Here is an 18291-nt window from a genome sequence, read left to right as displayed (position 1 = left end):
GGGTTCAAATCCAGCCCAGGCCCGCCAAACAATGACGGCTGCAACCAAAAAATAGCCAGGCGTTGTGGTGGGCGCCTGTGGTCCCAACTACTTGGGAGGCTGAGGCAGGAGACTCGCTTGAGCCCAGGAGTTGGAGGTTGCTGTAAGCTGAGATGCCACGGCACTCTACCCAGGAGGACAGCTTGAGGCTTCTGTCTCAAAAAACCACCAACAACAACAACAACAAAAAAACAATAACAGCTACAACAAAAAAAATAGCCAGGCGTTGTGGTGGGCCCCTGTATTCCCAGCTCTTTGGGAGGCTGAGGCAAGAGAACTGCCTAAGCCCAAGAGTTCGAGGTTGCTGTGAGCTGTGACACCACAGCACTCTACTGGGGGCGACATAGTGAGACTCTGTCTCAAAAAAAAAAAAAAAAAAAAATTCAGGTCTCAAACCAACAAAGACATTCCATAAGTTTCCTATTAGGCCCAGTAAGTTTAGCCTTCATGGGATACTATCAGGAATGTTAATCTATTCTATTACCGAATAGGTGTCAAAGCTGTCACTAAACTGCTCATGGCAGTTTGGAAAGCCCTGAAGGCACTGAAGAATTCCTCATAGTCCTCCCAGACCAAGCTCACAGTAAGAACCAGATTCTTTTGCCCTGGCCCTGTGGGACTCCCCCCCCCCACCCCCCCAAATGGCTGCTTATAGATAAGGCAGCATGCCAAGGCCCTATCCTCCCTGGGTGAGAGAGATTGGGTCAGATAGGCCCCACTTCCTCAGAAAGTACCTGTTTGCAGTGCCTGTTGTTTCCTCGCCTTGTATGAGTGCAGGGGCCTCAGTTGGACTGAATGAAGAACTCATGGACCCCTTCCGTGGTCAAGGCCCAGAGCCTTTGTTGTGCAGCCTTGGAGAGAACATGAGGCAGATAAGGTGCTGCCCTCCCTTACCTTTGCCACACCGAGAGGGCCTCCACTGTTCCACACCAGCCAAGAGGTGGCCTTGCATTATTACCAATGCTCGTTTCTCTATGCTCTCTTTCACGGTCCTACCACACACTCTGCAATCTTTGAGTCTGATGAGTGACCACTCCACTGTCACTGCAAGAAGGGCAGAAGTGGGCAAGAAAGTGAGACAAGTGAAGGCAGTACATAGGCATTCTCACTAAGGTAGGGACACCTGAAGTGCCTTTGCCATGACATGTACAGGTTGTCCTCAAATTTCAGGGGTATGGGGAGATCTTGGATAATTGGAATTTTAAGTTGGTTGGCATCTTGCTTTTAAGTATGATTTAGTTTCAGGTCAGGGAGTGATCCTTGGGGGAAGGTCTCTGATATGGAAATCTATATGCTCAGGGGTCTATTCAACTACTAATGGCTCTGACACAGTGGAAAGTCACTTGCTCCTGGAGAACTTCAGGCCATACCTCTGAAAGCATACATCAGTGGATGAGGTGCTGGGTGCAAAGGTGCTGTTCAGAACAGCTCTAAGTCATTGCCACCTATGCTTACAACTCAGAGTACAGATCTCAAGGATCCCATCATCCAATGTGGGCCCAAGTAAGGAATGAGGTCCTGGGCAGGGACAATGGGGCTTGCATTAGTTTGCTAGGGTTAACATAACAAATGCCACAGAAATTAATTTTCTCACCATTCTGAAGAGTAGAAGTCCAAGATCAAGGTATTGAGGCATCTTTCATTGGTTTGTAGGTAGTTGTACTGCTGTGTTCTAATCTCTTTTTATAAGAACACCAGTCATTCTGGATTAGGGCCTTTCTAATGCCCATGGGTTTTTTTTTTTTTGAGATATAATCTCAAGCTGTCATCCTGGGTAGAGTGCTGTGATGTTACAGCTCACAGCAACCTCAAACTCTTGGGCTTAAGCTATTTTCTTGCCTCATTTTCCCAAGTAACTGGAACTACAGGTGCCTGCCACAATGCCAGGCTATTTTTTTGTTTTTTGTTGCAGTTGTCATTGTTTTAGCTGGCCAGGGTTGGGTTTGAACCTCCCAGCCTCAGTGTATGTGGCCAGCGCCCTGCCCACTGATCTATGGGCACCGCCCTAAAGACTATGTTTTAACTTATTTACTTTTTGTAGCGACAGGGTCTTGCTATATTGCCCAGGCTAGTCTTGAACTTTAAGCCTCTAGCAATTCTCCTGCCTCTGCCTCACAAAGTGCTGGGGTTAGAGGCAGGAGCTACTGTGCCTGGCCTTAATTACCTCTTTAAAGTTCCTGTCTCCAAATAGATTCTGAAGTACTGGGGTAGGGCTTGAACATATGAATCTAGTGGTGTGGGGGGAATGGGTGCACAATTCAGTCGGTTATGCAGTTTATTCAGAAAGTCTCTGAGAGACTGCACCTAAAGACTGTGGGCCCTCATGTCAGGAATGGCCACGGTCCACACTGCCCTCTTGTGTTTTTTACACTCCTTTTAAGGGCAAAAATTATTCAAAAGCATTTCTGCTTCAGTTTCTATTCCCAAGTCTTGTAACGTTTTTCTCTGTAACTGTGCTAAGACAAAACAAAAATAACTGTTTCCAGGAACATATAAGTGAAGATCAGAGTTTAGAGTCTTGTGTAGTCTGAGCTCTACAATATACGGGCCTACTTCCCTAATTGAAATCTCAGTCCTAAAAGAGACTAAGAAGCCTTAGACTTCCATTCTAACTAGGTACAAGAATTGTCCCTCTGACCCAGCTTCAAGTCCGCTCTCACAGCAGTTGGGGTGCACAGATATGAGCGGGGGAGGAGAGGGATACTTTGCCTTCCACTGATTGGTTCATTGCTGCCCAGTAACTTCAACTCAGAGAGCCTAGCGGTGGGTACTTAAGACCGACGTCTTTTTCTCAAAATGTCCTCTAGAAAACAAGGCAAACGGAGCTGTGAATCCCCTCACTAGAACGAGGACCGCCCAGCTCTGCGTAACGACCGACCCAGCCTGGCCGTGCCGGGACAGCGAGTATAGAGTATCCCTTAGTGACTCCGACCTCGGCTCACACTCCCGTATGCCCTTCCTGCCACTTGCGCCCTGCCCTCCAGTCCGCAAATTACAATTTCATCCAATGGGGCCCAGAAAAGGCAGACAGCCGCAGCCGGCGAGTCAGCCCCGCCCGAGAAGGAAGCAGCAACCCCGCCAGCCCACAAAAGCAAGTCGACTCAACTCTGCAAAACTCGAAATGGCCCCGCGGGGGCGAACTAGACCCGACAGCCGACCCTCCCTCTTCGCTGAGCGCCTAACCAGGGCTTTCCCGGCTGTGGCGCCGGAAGAACGCAGAGGGCAAGCGGTACAGCTTCTTCCCAAGTGCTGCTGTGGGTGGCTCTGAAAAGAGCCTTTGGATTTGATGGAACCTGAAACCGAGCGCGCATGCACTTCTTAAGCCCGCTCCCCGCGGATGCGGCGGGCCAGCTGGATGTCCTTGGGCATAATAGTCACTCGCTTGGCGTGGATGGCACACAGGTTCGTGTCCTCGAACAACCCCACCAGGTAGGCCTCGCTCGCCTCCTGCAGCGCCATCACGGCCGAGCTCTGGAAGCGCAGGTCGGTCTTAAAGTCCTGCGCGATCTCGCGCACCAGCCGCTGGAAGGGCAGCTTGCGGATCAGCAGCTCGGTGGATTTCTGGTACCGCCGGATCTCCCGCAGGGCCACGGTGCCCGGCCGGTAACGGTGCGGCTTCTTCACGCCGCCCGTGGCCGGGGCACTCTTGCGGGCCGCCTTAGTGGCCAGCTGCTTCCTCGGGGCCTTGCCACCGGTCGACTTACGGGCGGTCTGTTTCGTACGGGCCATAGCAAATCAAAACACGAGCCTAACAACCCAGCGGCAGGGGGAGAAACGAGGTCCCGGGCCGCGGCTTGCGGTCTTTATAGACACAGCCTTTTCGCGATTGGGCGGAACAATAATTGAAAGTCCCGCGCTGGCTGTCCATTGGCTGTGACGTTGCCTGTCCTAGCGTCACCGGTTGGCTTGGGCAGAATCCTCTCTAACCCCGCCTACCCGCCTCTCTGCTTGCCAGTTGGCCAACAGTTTTCCAACCTTGTTTTTTCCTCATTCTTTCGGGGTGGAAGTCATTTTCGATCGCAGCTTTGTCAGATTGTTCCTCCCGGCCCTTCACTTCCTTACAACACGCTGTATAGCCGCCAATTTGAACTTCGACCTTCCGTGTGTGTCCTCCCAGCCCAGTTGCTTCTTGGCAGATCCCTTTCCGCCCGTTCGGCGCTTTTCTGAAGGGGGTGGGGGGTGGGGTGCAAGATTCCGCCTCTGAAAACTTAAAGAGGGGAATCTGCATCTCCGCTGCGAAGGCGCTTGAAGGTTTAGGAAGAAAAAAAAAAAAAAAAAGATAAAAAGACTAAGGACTAAGCCAGGACTTGAGCCAAGACCCAGCTCCGCTACGCTCCCGAAAACTGCTCGTTCTCTTATCGATGGGGGATGGGGCGTGCGGTGGCGATAGCGAATACGCACCCCCACCCCCCAGTGCTACACCTCGTCCAAATCCCGGGCAAAAGGCTGCGGGAACAACTGAGGGCTTGACAGCGCTAGTGTTCGCGACTGAGTGGACCACGGGCGTCCTAGATGTTGGGGACCTCCACCTACGCTACTAAGACTCTGCACTCAGTGATGTGTAGGCACACCCCAGGCGAGAAGCGCTTGGGAGCCAAGGGACAAATGGCACTCGGGCACTCGCCCCGCCCACACCTCCCCTTATCTCGGGTTAGGCATTTACTGAGAAAGGTGGACGCGAGACTAGACATTGTAACAGCTCTTTATTTGAAAGAGGGGGTGGCTCTGAAAAGAGCCTTTGATTTCACGGCTACGCCTATCCGAGACGAGGGCTGGGCTGAGCTGAGCTTCCAGAAGGACGCAGGCCTCACTTGCCCTTTGCCTTGTGGTGACTCTCAGTCTTCTTAGGGAGCAAGACGGCCTGGATGTTAGGTAAGACGCCGCCCTGGGCGATGGTGACTTTGCCCAACAGCTTGTTCAGCTCCTCGTCGTTGCGGATGGCCAGCTGGAGGTGGCGGGGGATGATGCGCGTCTTCTTGTTGTCCCGGGCCGCGTTACCGGCCAACTCCAGGATTTCCGCCGTCAGGTACTCGAGGACCGCCGCCATATAGACGGGCGCGCCGGCCCCAACCCGCTCGGCGTAGTTGCCTTTGCGCAGCAAGCGGTGCACTCGCCCCACTGGGAACTGAAGGCCAGCGCGGGATGACCGCGACTTGGCCTTAGCGCGAGCTTTGCCTCCTTGCTTGCCACGACCAGACATGATAGCTACAGTCACTGCGAGCAGCCCTAGCCTGCCGACCGAGAAAGTCGCCGCGGACGGCGCTGCTTCACCCTTTTATAGGCAGAGCGGCGATTGTCCACGGAGCACTTTGATTGGCTAAAGCATAGTTTTGTCCCGATGGCCAATAGGATACCTCAGCCGGAATCCAGCTATTTACATAATCTCGTCGCTCTCGCTTTGGCGCCGCCGGAAACGCGCCAATCACAGCGCGGCAGAGTCGGAACCTTAATTTGCTTACAGCCCCTATAAGTACAACAGTCGCTTCCGGTAGACCCGGCCCTACCGCTGCGTTTGCGTTCTTGAAAGTCTTTGCCTCTTGTCCTTGTCACTATGCCTGAGCCGGCGAAGTCCGCTCCGGCTCCCAAGAAGGGGTCCAAGAAAGCCGTCACCAAAGCCCAGAAAAAGGATGGTAAGAAGCGCAAGCGCAGCCGCAAAGAGAGCTATTCCATCTACGTGTACAAGGTGCTGAAGCAGGTCCACCCCGACACCGGCATCTCCTCCAAGGCCATGGGCATCATGAACTCCTTCGTCAACGACATCTTCGAGCGCATCGCCGGGGAGGCGTCCCGCCTGGCCCATTACAACAAGCGCTCCACCATCACGTCCCGCGAGATCCAGACGGCCGTGCGCCTGCTGCTGCCCGGCGAGCTGGCCAAGCACGCCGTGTCCGAGGGCACCAAGGCGGTCACCAAGTACACCAGCTCCAAGTGAGCCCCTGCTGGGACGCGGCGCTCGCGCGAGTTGGAGCTGCCGGCCGCTTGACTCCAAAGGCTCTTTTCAGAGCCACCTATCTCTTCCCTGAAAGAAGCTGTCCCGTGTTGTTCCTCCCACTCACTCTCGGCATCCAGGTTCAGGTTAAGAAAGTTAACTGGACCAGGTACAAGTATCCATAGTTCATTCCTTGAAGTACTGGTGTAGATATGCTTACTTGGGTTTATGGATGAATCTTCTTCCACAGACGGCGCGTGGGGGCGGGGGTGCGTGTGTCCACAGAAGATTGCTCTTGTAGTTGACTTTAGCTTGGCCTCACCGGTAATGTGTGCAGTATAGTATTTTCATAGGGAAATGTGCTAATTCCCTTAGATGTTTGTGCAATATAAAGTTGGATGAACAGAGGTATATAATTGGGGGGGGGTTCCTTACTAAATCATAACTACATTTATGGGGTACAATGTGATGATTTGATATGCAACGTGGAATGAATGCTTAAACAATCCAGCGGGTTTTGCTGGGGAAATGGTGGTGAAACCTAACTTTTTGCATTATGTGCTTCTGAGGTGGGTACTAACAGTAATTCAACTTGTATGCATTTGGTACTGGGAAATTTCAAAATTGGCAAAATTGGATGTCCTTGGTTCACAAGCACGTGCCTACTTACCCGAAGATTTCTTCAGTGTCGTGTAGGGAACCTGATTTTTACTTTACCTTGGATCGTAAGTTGTTTTATAGGTAAGTGGCCTATCTTCTATCTGCTTCCCAGAATTCCTACTAAGGGCCTTTGCTGTATCACCTCACCTTATTTCTCAGGTGAGCAATGTCAGCCTAGGGGTGTTAGGAAAGGATCACAGCCACATTTTGTGGCTTAGTGGAGAGCTAGCTTAGAGTGTATTTTCGTTTGTATAGAATTTGTCTTTTTCAAAACAAAAGTGTATGCAGTGTATGCTGATCAATAGAGGGTGAGTGATATGCAGTGGTTATCCTAAAGCAATTGGATGTCCCCAGTACTGTGAAGTAACTGCAGTTCTTACTCAGTGCACAAAACTTTGTAATACTCTGAGGCCATGCCTTGGGACCTATAATAAAACTTTTGTCTCTACCTGAATATCTCTGTTTGTGGTTGAGGTAATTTTTAGCTCAATGGCTCTTAATCCCAGTTTTGTTCCTTCCAGGAGCAGTGAATAAACGGTTAACACCATAAGAATAAAGTGATACAAAAAGACTGCTTTGTGTTTGTGTTGCGGCTAGTAAACGTTTTTTACTCAGATGTTAGTATCAAACCAGAGCTGTGGGGAATTGTGGATACCATCTTATGGGTAAGGGTAAGGAGGAAAGATGCTCAAGGACTGTAAGAGCCCAGACCTGCTAATTATGTTACAGAATGTCCTCCAGAGACTACCCACCAGCTCATTGTTAAAACTACTCAGCCTTAAAAGTATTTATTCCTTTGGTAGTGGACAAGAAGAAAATTTCTATTCCTCCTATAAGGTACAAGGGAAAAAGCTACAAAACCATTATTGTACCCAAGAAATATTAATAATAATGACAATATACACTGTATGTAAATTTCCCCAACTGTCAAAAAAATCCTGTATACTGTTCTATTCATTTCCTAGGGTTTCAGTAACAAAATACTACAATCTTGATGGTTTTAACAAACTCTTATTTGTTCTTTTTTTTTTTTTTTTGAGACAGAGCCTCAAGCTGTCCCCCTGGGTAGCTTGCCGTAGCATCACAGAGCACAGCAACCTCCAACTTCTGGGCTCAAGTGAGTCTCTTGCCTCAGCCTCCCAAGTAGCTGGGACCACAGGCACCCACCACAACGCCTGGCTATTTTTTGGTTGCAGCCGTCATTGTTGCTTGGTGGGCCCTGGCTGGATTCCAACCCACCACCTGGGTGTATTGTGGTTGGTGACCTAGCCACTTCAGCCACAGGTGCCAAGCCTTAATTACAATTCTTGATTACAATTCTTGAGGTCAGAAATACAAAATTGGTTCCACTAGGTAGGGCTTTCATTGAGTTTATTTACATAGTTTTTCAGCTTCTACATGGGTTCTTCTTGTGTTATTGTCCCTTTTCTTTTTCCTTTTGTTTGAGAGACTCACTTGTCACCCTTGGTAGAGTGTTGTGGAGTCACAGCCCACAGCAACCTCAAACTCCTGGGCTTAAGCGATTCTCTTGCCTCAGCCTCCCAATCAAATGAGACTATAGGCACCCACCACAACTTTCAGCTATTTTTAGAGACTATGTCTTGCTCTGGCTCAGGCTGGTCTTGAACCCGAGAGCTAGCTAGGCAATCCACTCATCTCAGCCTCCCAACTGCCAGGATTACTGGCTGAGCCACTGCGCCCCACCCCTTTGACTCCCATTTTCAAAGTCAACTTCCTACCATCTTCAAATCTCTACTTCTATTACTTTCTTCTGCTTTAAGGAAAAGAGATAGAGCCTGCCCAGATCATCTCTCAATCTCAGAATTACATAGTAAGGTACTTAATAATCACAAATTCTGGAGATTAAAATGTAGACATATTTGGGGGCCATATTCAGCCACCACAACTGTTGCCTAGTATTATGGGTTGAATTGTGTCCACAAAGATGTATTAAAGTCTAACCCCCACTGTCTTAGAATTTTGCCTTATGTGGAATAAGGTCTTTGCAGATGTAATCAAGATAAAATGAGGTCATGCGGGCAGGCCATAATTCAGGATGATTGTTATAATAACAGATACACAGAAGAAGACTGGGGCTACCAGGCACTGAAAGATACAAAAAAAAAAAAAAGGCCTTAGAAGTGTCTTTGGAAAGAGCCCGGCCCTGCCAGCACCTTTCTAGTTTCTACAGCAGTGATTTTCAACTGGTGTGCCCTGAGAGGATCTTAGGTTGAATTATTTTTGAATGAAGGTCCGAAGCACAGGAAGTATTATATCTTTTTACTGTTTATTTCCCTTTTTTTTTTGATTAACGTAAGTGTGCCTCGAAAATTTAACTATAGGTTCATGTGTGCTGTGAGATAAAAAAAGGTTGAAAAAAGGTGGTCTAGAACCACTAGAGAATAAAACATCTGTTGTTTTATTAAGCCATATAGTTAATTTGCAAAAGTAGCCCTAGGAAACTTTAACACAACTACTGTCCCGTCCTGCGGGACACGGTTATTCGGGGGGCGAGGGGGACCCAGCCTGTAAAGAGAATAGGCAAGAAAAAAGGAAGGGAGACCAAGCAGATTTGTCAAGGTCTCATTTAATGGGGGTAACAGATCAGTTTTTATAGCATTCAGAGAAGACAAGAGGTGGGGGGCAGAGGAATGCAGGAGTTAGAGCTTGCATCAATCTCCTGCTGGGAATGTAAACGATGTGTCTGAAACATTTTATGGCTTCTCTGGGAAGAACAGCTCCTTATCTGATAAAGGTTAGCATACTCCAGACAGTGGGGATGGGCGGCCATCTGGCGTCATTTGGCTCCCGACAAACTACTAAAATTTTTAATACATTTACATAATTTAGTTTAAATTTTTTGTTCGAGACAGTCTCACTTTGCTGCCCAGGCTAGAGTGTTGTGGCATTATAGCTCAGAACAACCTCAAACTCTCAGGCTCAAGCAATCCCCCTGCTTCAGCCTCCTGAATAACTGGAACTACAGGTGTCTGCCACAGCATTCAGCTAGTTTTTCTATTTTTAGTAGAGACAGGCTCTCCCTCTTGCTCAGGCTGGTCCCAACTCCTGAGCTGAAGTGATTCACACACCTTGGCCTCCCAGAGCACTGGATTACAGGGTGAGCCCCGGCACCTGGCCTGAAATTTTAAGTTTTTATCCCTGCCACTCTTTTTATGATGGTAATATTAATTTTTGGCACTAGTCAAATATTACTTTTAGCAATTGGATAGTTGATCCCAATGTGTACTTTGAGTACCTCTATTTGTCTTTATCTATTCTTTGACTTCTTTGACAGTAAGGTCTATCCTTTTTCCTTTTATCCCGAGAAATGATTTATTATTCCTGAAATATTTCAAGATTTAAACTGATTTAAGTCTGTCAGACAAATTGGTGTAATTTGAATCTGAAGGTACAGCAGGCAGGGCTCTAAGCTTGGCTAAAACTCCAGGAACGGCTCAGTTCTCTGGTTCCCCCATACTGTACTGTCCTCCCTTTGCATATTGTCTATAATCATTCTTACCTTCATACCCACAGACCACCCCATCCTGTTGCTCTGCCTCTTGAAAACAAAGAAACATCTTTCTCAAAAGCTAACAGCATTCTACACTCCCCTGCCCCTGCTTGGTTACTTGGTTCAATTCCTGAAATGTTAAAATACCAATTAGATAGGTCTACATTCCTGAACAAATCACAGTGGGAAAGTAATTGGGAGAACATTTAAACTAATCAGGCCAATCCTAAAAATTGTGAGTAGAAGCTACTTTCTGAGAAGCACATGTAGCAGTACTATTACAAACACAAAAATAAATGCTACATTTAATAGTCAATATCCACTACCACACCCATCATTCCCACTGCTTTGTGTTAAAAATAGTATGCAAAGCCAATTTTGTATTGTCTTCTCTGAGCCCCATAATTCTGTAGTGTCTTCACTGAGCCCCAGATACATTTCTCAAACTGCCAAATGCACACATCCACCTACATATCAGCGTCTCAAAATTAAATCAGAACTCTGGATCACTGCTCAGTGCCCCAACCAATACCTTCTCTCAGTATTCCAACCAAACTACAAGTACCATTATCTATCAACTACTCAACTGCTCAAGCCAAATACCTAGGGGTTCCATTCTTACCTAATTCTATTCAGCAAGACCTATTGCTGAAACAATCCAACATTTGTTTCCATTACAACCACTGCACTCCAATGCGAAATGTCTATATCTAGTGGTTCTCACACTAAATTAATCAGAATCACCCTGAGAGCTTAACACTAAATTACTGGGGCCATGAGATTTTTAATAAATTCTCAAATAACATTGCTACTCATGTGCACACCAGACATTAAGAATCACCGTTCAAGGCTTGGCACCTGTAGATCAGCAGTTAGTGTGCCAGCCACACACACTGGGGCTGGCAGGTTTGAACCTGGCCTGGGCCTGCCAAACAATGACAGTAGTCCAAGCTACTTGGGAGGCTGAGGCAAGAGAATTGCTTAAGCCCAAGAGTTGGAAGTTGCTGTGAGCTGTGATGCCACAGCATTCTACCAAGGGCTACACAATGAGACTGTCTCAAAAAAATAAATAAATAAAATAAATAAACAAAGGAAAAGAATCACAGTTCTAGTCCACACAGCAAAAACCTCCTAACCAGGGTCCTTGCTTCTACTGTGGTCAACGTAGGAGCAACCAGCATGATCTTTATTCCAATTCCCACCTCTAGAAATCCAAGTGCTCCCAAAATAATGGGAAAAAAATCCCAAAATCTTAAATCAACTTCCGTTGCACTATATTTGGGGTCTTTCTGCTCCTCGAGCATTCCTAACTGTAAAAAATTACTGACGTTTTATTGCTATTGTATAAAAGTAATACTTGAACAAACTTTTCTGAGTTAATTCCAAGGCATTCTCACTAGGTAAATTACATTAGGCAGATTTAGGGAATGTGAAGTAGGTCTAGATGACACCAGTCTTACTGGTTCATTCCTAGGTATGAAAATCTCCCAACACGACACTGAAGAAATCTTCGGGTAAGTAGGCACGTGCTTGTGAACCAAGGACATCCAATTTTGCCAATTTTGAAATTTCCCAGTACCAAATGCATACAAGTTGAATTACTGTTAGTACCCACCTCAGAAGCACATAATGCAAAAAGTTAGGTTTCACCACCATTTCCCCAGCAAAACCCGCTGGATTGTTTAAGCATTCATTCCACGTTGCATATCAAATCATCACATTGTACCCCATAAATGTAGTTATGATTTAGTAAGGAACCCCCCCCCAATTATATACCTCTGTTCATCCAACTTTATATTGCACAAACATCTAAGGGAATTAGCACATTTCCCTATGAAAATACTATACTGCACACATTACCGGTGAGGCCAAGCTAAAGTCAACTACAAGAGCAATCTTCTGTGGACACACGCACCCCCGCCCCCACGCGCCGTCTGTGGAAGAAGATTCATCCATAAACCCAAGTAAGCATATCTACACCAGTACTTCAAGGAATGAACTATGGATACTTGTACCTGGTCCAGTTAACTTTCTTAACCTGAACCTGGATGCCGAGAGTGAGTGGGAGGAACAACACGGGACAGCTTCTTTCAGGGAAGAGATAGGTGGCTCTGAAAAGAGCCTTTGGAGTCAAGCGGCCGGCAGCTCCAACTCGCGCGAGCGCCGCGTCCCAGCAGGGGCTCACTTGGAGCTGGTGTACTTGGTGACCGCCTTGGTGCCCTCGGACACGGCGTGCTTGGCCAGCTCGCCGGGCAGCAGCAGGCGCACGGCCGTCTGGATCTCGCGGGACGTGATGGTGGAGCGCTTGTTGTAATGGGCCAGGCGGGACGCCTCCCCGGCGATGCGCTCGAAGATGTCGTTGACGAAGGAGTTCATGATGCCCATGGCCTTGGAGGAGATGCCGGTGTCGGGGTGGACCTGCTTCAGCACCTTGTACACGTAGATGGAATAGCTCTCTTTGCGGCTGCGCTTGCGCTTCTTACCATCCTTTTTCTGGGCTTTGGTGACGGCTTTCTTGGACCCCTTCTTGGGAGCCGGAGCGGACTTCGCCGGCTCAGGCATAGTGACAAGGACAAGAGGCAAAGACTTTCAAGAACGCAAACGCAGCGGTAGGGCCGGGTCTACCGGAAGCGACTGTTGTACTTATAGGGGCTGTAAGCAAATTAAGGTTCCGACTCTGCCGCGCTGTGATTGGCGCGTTTCCGGCGGCGCCAAAGCGAGAGCGACGAGATTATGTAAATAGCTGGATTCCGGCTGAGGTATCCTATTGGCCATCGGGACAAAACTATGCTTTAGCCAATCAAAGTGCTCCGTGGACAATCGCCGCTCTGCCTATAAAAGGGTGAAGCAGCGCCGTCCGCGGCGACTTTCTCGGTCGGCAGGCTAGGGCTGCTCGCAGTGACTGTAGCTATCATGTCTGGTCGTGGCAAGCAAGGAGGCAAAGCTCGCGCTAAGGCCAAGTCGCGGTCATCCCGCGCTGGCCTTCAGTTCCCAGTGGGGCGAGTGCACCGCTTGCTGCGCAAAGGCAACTACGCCGAGCGGGTTGGGGCCGGCGCGCCCGTCTATATGGCGGCGGTCCTCGAGTACCTGACGGCGGAAATCCTGGAGTTGGCCGGTAACGCGGCCCGGGACAACAAGAAGACGCGCATCATCCCCCGCCACCTCCAGCTGGCCATCCGCAACGACGAGGAGCTGAACAAGCTGTTGGGCAAAGTCACCATCGCCCAGGGCGGCGTCTTACCTAACATCCAGGCCGTCTTGCTCCCTAAGAAGACTGAGAGTCACCACAAGGCAAAGGGCAAGTGAGGCCTGCGTCCTTCTGGAAGCTCAGCTCAGCCCAGCCCTCGTCTCGGATAGGCGTAGCCGTGAAATCAAAGGCTCTTTTCAGAGCCACCCCCTCTTTCAAATAAAGAGCTGTTACAATGTCTAGTCTCGCGTCCACCTTTCTCAGTAAATGCCTAACCCGAGATAAGGGGAGGTGTGGGCGGGGCGAGTGCCCGAGTGCCATTTGTCCCTTGGCTCCCAAGCGCTTCTCGCCTGGGGTGTGCCTACACATCACTGAGTGCAGAGTCTTAGTAGCGTAGGTGGAGGTCCCCAACATCTAGGACGCCCGTGGTCCACTCAGTCGCGAACACTAGCGCTGTCAAGCCCTCAGTTGTTCCCGCAGCCTTTTGCCCGGGATTTGGACGAGGTGTAGCACTGGGGGGTGGGGGTGCGTATTCGCTATCGCCACCGCACGCCCCATCCCCCATCGATAAGAGAACGAGCAGTTTTCGGGAGCGTAGCGGAGCTGGGTCTTGGCTCAAGTCCTGGCTTAGTCCTTAGTCTTTTTATCTTTTTTTTTTTTTTTTTCTTCCTAAACCTTCAAGCGCCTTCGCAGCGGAGATGCAGATTCCCCTCTTTAAGTTTTCAGAGGCGGAATCTTGCACCCCACCCCCCACCCCCTTCAGAAAAGCGCCGAACGGGCGGAAAGGGATCTGCCAAGAAGCAACTGGGCTGGGAGGACACACACGGAAGGTCGAAGTTCAAATTGGCGGCTATACAGCGTGTTGTAAGGAAGTGAAGGGCCGGGAGGAACAATCTGACAAAGCTGCGATCGAAAATGACTTCCACCCCGAAAGAATGAGGAAAAAACAAGGTTGGAAAACTGTTGGCCAACTGGCAAGCAGAGAGGCGGGTAGGCGGGGTTAGAGAGGATTCTGCCCAAGCCAACCGGTGACGCTAGGACAGGCAACGTCACAGCCAATGGACAGCCAGCGCGGGACTTTCAATTATTGTTCCGCCCAATCGCGAAAAGGCTGTGTCTATAAAGACCGCAAGCCGCGGCCCGGGACCTCGTTTCTCCCCCTGCCGCTGGGTTGTTAGGCTCGTGTTTTGATTTGCTATGGCCCGTACGAAACAGACCGCCCGTAAGTCGACCGGTGGCAAGGCCCCGAGGAAGCAGCTGGCCACTAAGGCGGCCCGCAAGAGTGCCCCGGCCACGGGCGGCGTGAAGAAGCCGCACCGTTACCGGCCGGGCACCGTGGCCCTGCGGGAGATCCGGCGGTACCAGAAATCCACCGAGCTGCTGATCCGCAAGCTGCCCTTCCAGCGGCTGGTGCGCGAGATCGCGCAGGACTTTAAGACCGACCTGCGCTTCCAGAGCTCGGCCGTGATGGCGCTGCAGGAGGCGAGCGAGGCCTACCTGGTGGGGTTGTTCGAGGACACGAACCTGTGTGCCATCCACGCCAAGCGAGTGACTATTATGCCCAAGGACATCCAGCTGGCCCGCCGCATCCGCGGGGAGCGGGCTTAAGAAGTGCATGCGCGCTCGGTTTCAGGTTCCATCAAATCCAAAGGCTCTTTTCAGAGCCACCCACAGCAGCACTTGGGAAGAAGCTGTACCGCTTGCCCTCTGCGTTCTTCCGGCGCCACAGCCGGGAAAGCCCTGGTTAGGCGCTCAGCGAAGAGGGAGGGTCGGCTGTCGGGTCTAGTTCGCCCCCGCGGGGCCATTTCGAGTTTTGCAGAGTTGAGTCGACTTGCTTTTGTGGGCTGGCGGGGTTGCTGCTTCCTTCTCGGGCGGGGCTGACTCGCCGGCTGCGGCTGTCTGCCTTTTCTGGGCCCCATTGGATGAAATTGTAATTTGCGGACTGGAGGGCAGGGCGCAAGTGGCAGGAAGGGCATACGGGAGTGTGAGCCGAGGTCGGAGTCACTAAGGGATACTCTATACTCGCTGTCCCGGCACGGCCAGGCTGGGTCGGTCGTTACGCAGAGCTGGGCGGTCCTCGTTCTAGTGAGGGGATTCACAGCTCCGTTTGCCTTGTTTTCTAGAGGACATTTTGAGAAAAAGACGTCGGTCTTAAGTACCCACCGCTAGGCTCTCTGAGTTGAAGTTACTGGGCAGCAATGAACCAATCAGTGGAAGGCAAAGTATCCCTCTCCTCCCCCGCTCATATCTGTGCACCCCAACTGCTGTGAGAGCGGACTTGAAGCTGGGTCAGAGGGACAATTCTTGTACCTAGTTAGAATGGAAGTCTAAGGCTTCTTAGTCTCTTTTAGGACTGAGATTTCAATTAGGGAAGTAGGCCCGTATATTGTAGAGCTCAGACTACACAAGACTCTAAACTCTGATCTTCACTTATATGTTCCTGGAAACAGTTATTTTTGTTTTGTCTTAGCACAGTTACAGAGAAAAACGTTACAAGACTTGGGAATAGAAACTGAAGCAGAAATGCTTTTGAATAATTTTTGCCCTTAAAAGGAGTGTAAAAAACACAAGAGGGCAGTGTGGACCGTGGCCATTCCTGACATGAGGGCCCACAGTCTTTAGGTGCAGTCTCTCAGAGACTTTCTGAATAAACTGCATAACCGACTGAATTGTGCACCCATTCCCCCCACACCACTAGATTCATATGTTCAAGCCCTACCCCAGTACTTCAGAATCTATTTGGAGACAGGAACTTTAAAGAGGTAATTAAGGCCAGGCACAGTAGCTCCTGCCTCTAACCCCAGCACTTTGTGAGGCAGAGGCAGGAGAATTGCTAGAGGCTTAAAGTTCAAGACTAGCCTGGGCAATATAGCAAGACCCTGTCGCTACAAAAAGTAAATAAGTTAAAACATAGTCTTTAGGGCGGTGCCCATAGATCAGTGGGCAGGGCGCTGGCCACATACACTGAGGCTGGGAGGTTCAAACCCAACCCTGGCCAGCTAAAACAATGACAACTGCAACAAAAAACAAAAAAATAGCCTGGCATTGTGGCAGGCACCTGTAGTTCCAGTTACTTGGGAAAATGAGGCAAGAAAATAGCTTAAGCCCAAGAGTTTGAGGTTGCTGTGAGCTGTAACATCACAGCACTCTACCCAGGATGACAGCTTGAGATTATATCTCAAAAAAAAAAAAACCCATGGGCATTAGAAAGGCCCTAATCCAGAATGACTGGTGTTCTTATAAAAAGAGATTAGAACACAGCAGTACAACTACCTACAAACCAATGAAAGATGCCTCAATACCTTGATCTTGGACTTCTACTCTTCAGAATGGTGAGAAAATTAATTTCTGTGGCATTTGTTATGTTAACCCTAGCAAACTAATGCAAGCCCCATTGTCCCTGCCCAGGACCTCATTCCTTACTTGGGCCCACATTGGATGATGGGATCCTTGAGATCTGTACTCTGAGTTGTAAGCATAGGTGGCAATGACTTAGAGCTGTTCTGAACAGCACCTTTGCACCCAGCACCTCATCCACTGATGTATGCTTTCAGAGGTATGGCCTGAAGTTCTCCAGGAGCAAGTGACTTTCCACTGTGTCAGAGCCATTAGTAGTTGAATAGACCCCTGAGCATATAGATTTCCATATCAGAGACCTTCCCCCAAGGATCACTCCCTGACCTGAAACTAAATCATACTTAAAAGCAAGATGCCAACCAACTTAAAATTCCAATTATCCAAGATCTCCCCATACCCCTGAAATTTGAGGACAACCTGTACATGTCATGGCAAAGGCACTTCAGGTGTCCCTACCTTAGTGAGAATGCCTATGTACTGCCTTCACTTGTCTCACTTTCTTGCCCACTTCTGCCCTTCTTGCAGTGACAGTGGAGTGGTCACTCATCAGACTCAAAGATTGCAGAGTGTGTGGTAGGACCGTGAAAGAGAGCATAGAGAAACGAGCATTGGTAATAATGCAAGGCCACCTCTTGGCTGGTGTGGAACAGTGGAGGCCCTCTCGGTGTGGCAAAGGTAAGGGAGGGCAGCACCTTATCTGCCTCATGTTCTCTCCAAGGCTGCACAACAAAGGCTCTGGGCCTTGACCACGGAAGGGGTCCATGAGTTCTTCATTCAGTCCAACTGAGGCCCCTGCACTCATACAAGGCGAGGAAACAACAGGCACTGCAAACAGGTACTTTCTGAGGAAGTGGGGCCTATCTGACCCAATCTCTCTCACCCAGGGAGGATAGGGCCTTGGCATGCTGCCTTATCTATAAGCAGCCATTTGGGGGGGTGGGGGGGGGGAGTCCCACAGGGCCAGGGCAAAAGAATCTGGTTCTTACTGTGAGCTTGGTCTGGGAGGACTATGAGGAATTCTTCAGTGCCTTCAGGGCTTTCCAAACTGCCATGAGCAGTTTAGTGACAGCTTTGACACCTATTCGGTAATAGAATAGATTAACATTCCTGATAGTATCCCATGAAGGCTAAACTTACTGGGCCTAATAGGAAACTTATGGAATGTCTTTGTTGGTTTGAGACCTGAATTTTTTTTTTTTTTTTTTTTTGAGACAGAGTCTCACTATGTCGCCCCCAGTAGAGTGCTGTGGTGTCACAGCTCACAGCAACCTCGAACTCTTGGGCTTAGGCAGTTCTCTTGCCTCAGCCTCCCAAAGAGCTGGGAATACAGGGGCCCACCACAACGCCTGGCTATTTTTTTTGTTGTAGCTGTTATTGTTTTTTTGTTGTTGTTGTTGTTGGTGGTTTTTTGAGACAGAAGCCTCAAGCTGTCCTCCTGGGTAGAGTGCCGTGGCATCTCAGCTTACAGCAACCTCCAACTCCTGGGCTCAAGCGAGTCTCCTGCCTCAGCCTCCCAAGTAGTTGGGACCACAGGCGCCCACCACAACGCCTGGCTATTTTTTGGTTGCAGCCGTCATTGTTTGGCGGGCCTGGGCTGGATTTGAACCC

General features: G+C 49.5%; 6 protein-coding genes across 6 annotated transcripts; 3 read left to right on the top strand and 3 right to left on the bottom strand.

The window, feature by feature from the left end:
• Positions 1-3234: 3234 nt before the first annotated feature.
• Positions 3235-3809, bottom strand: LOC100963606 (histone H3). The gene has a single exon (XM_003803764.3). It carries the CDS (start codon positions 3766-3768, stop codon positions 3358-3360), a length of 411 nt encoding a protein of 136 aa, XP_003803812.1. The 5' UTR covers positions 3769-3809; the 3' UTR covers positions 3235-3357.
• A 914-nt stretch (positions 3810-4723) lies between these two features.
• On the bottom strand, positions 4724-5442 carry LOC100963921 (histone H2A type 2-A). Its single transcript, XM_012814028.2, has one exon. It carries the CDS (start codon positions 5237-5239, stop codon positions 4847-4849), a length of 393 nt encoding a protein of 130 aa, XP_012669482.1. The 5' UTR covers positions 5240-5442; the 3' UTR covers positions 4724-4846.
• Positions 5443-5528: 86 nt separating this feature from the next.
• On the top strand, positions 5529-6964 carry LOC100963288 (histone H2B type 2-E). The gene has a single exon (XM_003803763.3). It carries the CDS (start codon positions 5591-5593, stop codon positions 5969-5971), a length of 381 nt encoding a protein of 126 aa, XP_003803811.1. The 5' UTR covers positions 5529-5590; the 3' UTR covers positions 5972-6964.
• Positions 6965-12215: 5251 nt separating this feature from the next.
• On the bottom strand, positions 12216-12763 carry LOC100962970 (histone H2B type 2-E). The gene has a single exon (XM_003803762.3). It carries the CDS (start codon positions 12699-12701, stop codon positions 12321-12323), a length of 381 nt encoding a protein of 126 aa, XP_003803810.1. The 5' UTR covers positions 12702-12763; the 3' UTR covers positions 12216-12320.
• Positions 12764-12849: 86 nt separating this feature from the next.
• Positions 12850-13568, top strand: LOC105888424 (histone H2A type 2-A). The gene has a single exon (XM_012814027.2). It carries the CDS (start codon positions 13053-13055, stop codon positions 13443-13445), a length of 393 nt encoding a protein of 130 aa, XP_012669481.1. The 5' UTR covers positions 12850-13052; the 3' UTR covers positions 13446-13568.
• Positions 13569-14482: 914 nt separating this feature from the next.
• On the top strand, positions 14483-15057 carry LOC100962662 (histone H3). Its single transcript, XM_003803761.3, has one exon. It carries the CDS (start codon positions 14524-14526, stop codon positions 14932-14934), a length of 411 nt encoding a protein of 136 aa, XP_003803809.1. The 5' UTR covers positions 14483-14523; the 3' UTR covers positions 14935-15057.
• The last annotated feature ends 3234 nt before the right edge of the window (positions 15058-18291 follow it).

The sequence above is a fragment of the Otolemur garnettii genome, unplaced genomic scaffold (genome assembly GCF_000181295.1).
Source record: "Otolemur garnettii isolate 467f Iridium unplaced genomic scaffold, OtoGar3 scaffold00591, whole genome shotgun sequence".
Lineage (NCBI taxonomy): Eukaryota > Metazoa > Chordata > Mammalia > Primates > Galagidae > Otolemur > Otolemur garnettii.
This window is presented reverse-complemented; position numbering and strand designations above follow the sequence as displayed.

Coding starts and splice junctions, on each gene's coding strand:
- LOC100963606 (XM_003803764.3), bottom strand. CDS start 3,768: ATGGCCCGTACGAAACAGACCGCCCGTAAGTCGACCGGTGGCAAGGCC.
- LOC100963921 (XM_012814028.2), bottom strand. CDS start 5,239: ATGTCTGGTCGTGGCAAGCAAGGAGGCAAAGCTCGCGCTAAGGCCAAG.
- LOC100963288 (XM_003803763.3), top strand. CDS start 5,591: ATGCCTGAGCCGGCGAAGTCCGCTCCGGCTCCCAAGAAGGGGTCCAAG.
- LOC100962970 (XM_003803762.3), bottom strand. CDS start 12,701: ATGCCTGAGCCGGCGAAGTCCGCTCCGGCTCCCAAGAAGGGGTCCAAG.
- LOC105888424 (XM_012814027.2), top strand. CDS start 13,053: ATGTCTGGTCGTGGCAAGCAAGGAGGCAAAGCTCGCGCTAAGGCCAAG.
- LOC100962662 (XM_003803761.3), top strand. CDS start 14,524: ATGGCCCGTACGAAACAGACCGCCCGTAAGTCGACCGGTGGCAAGGCC.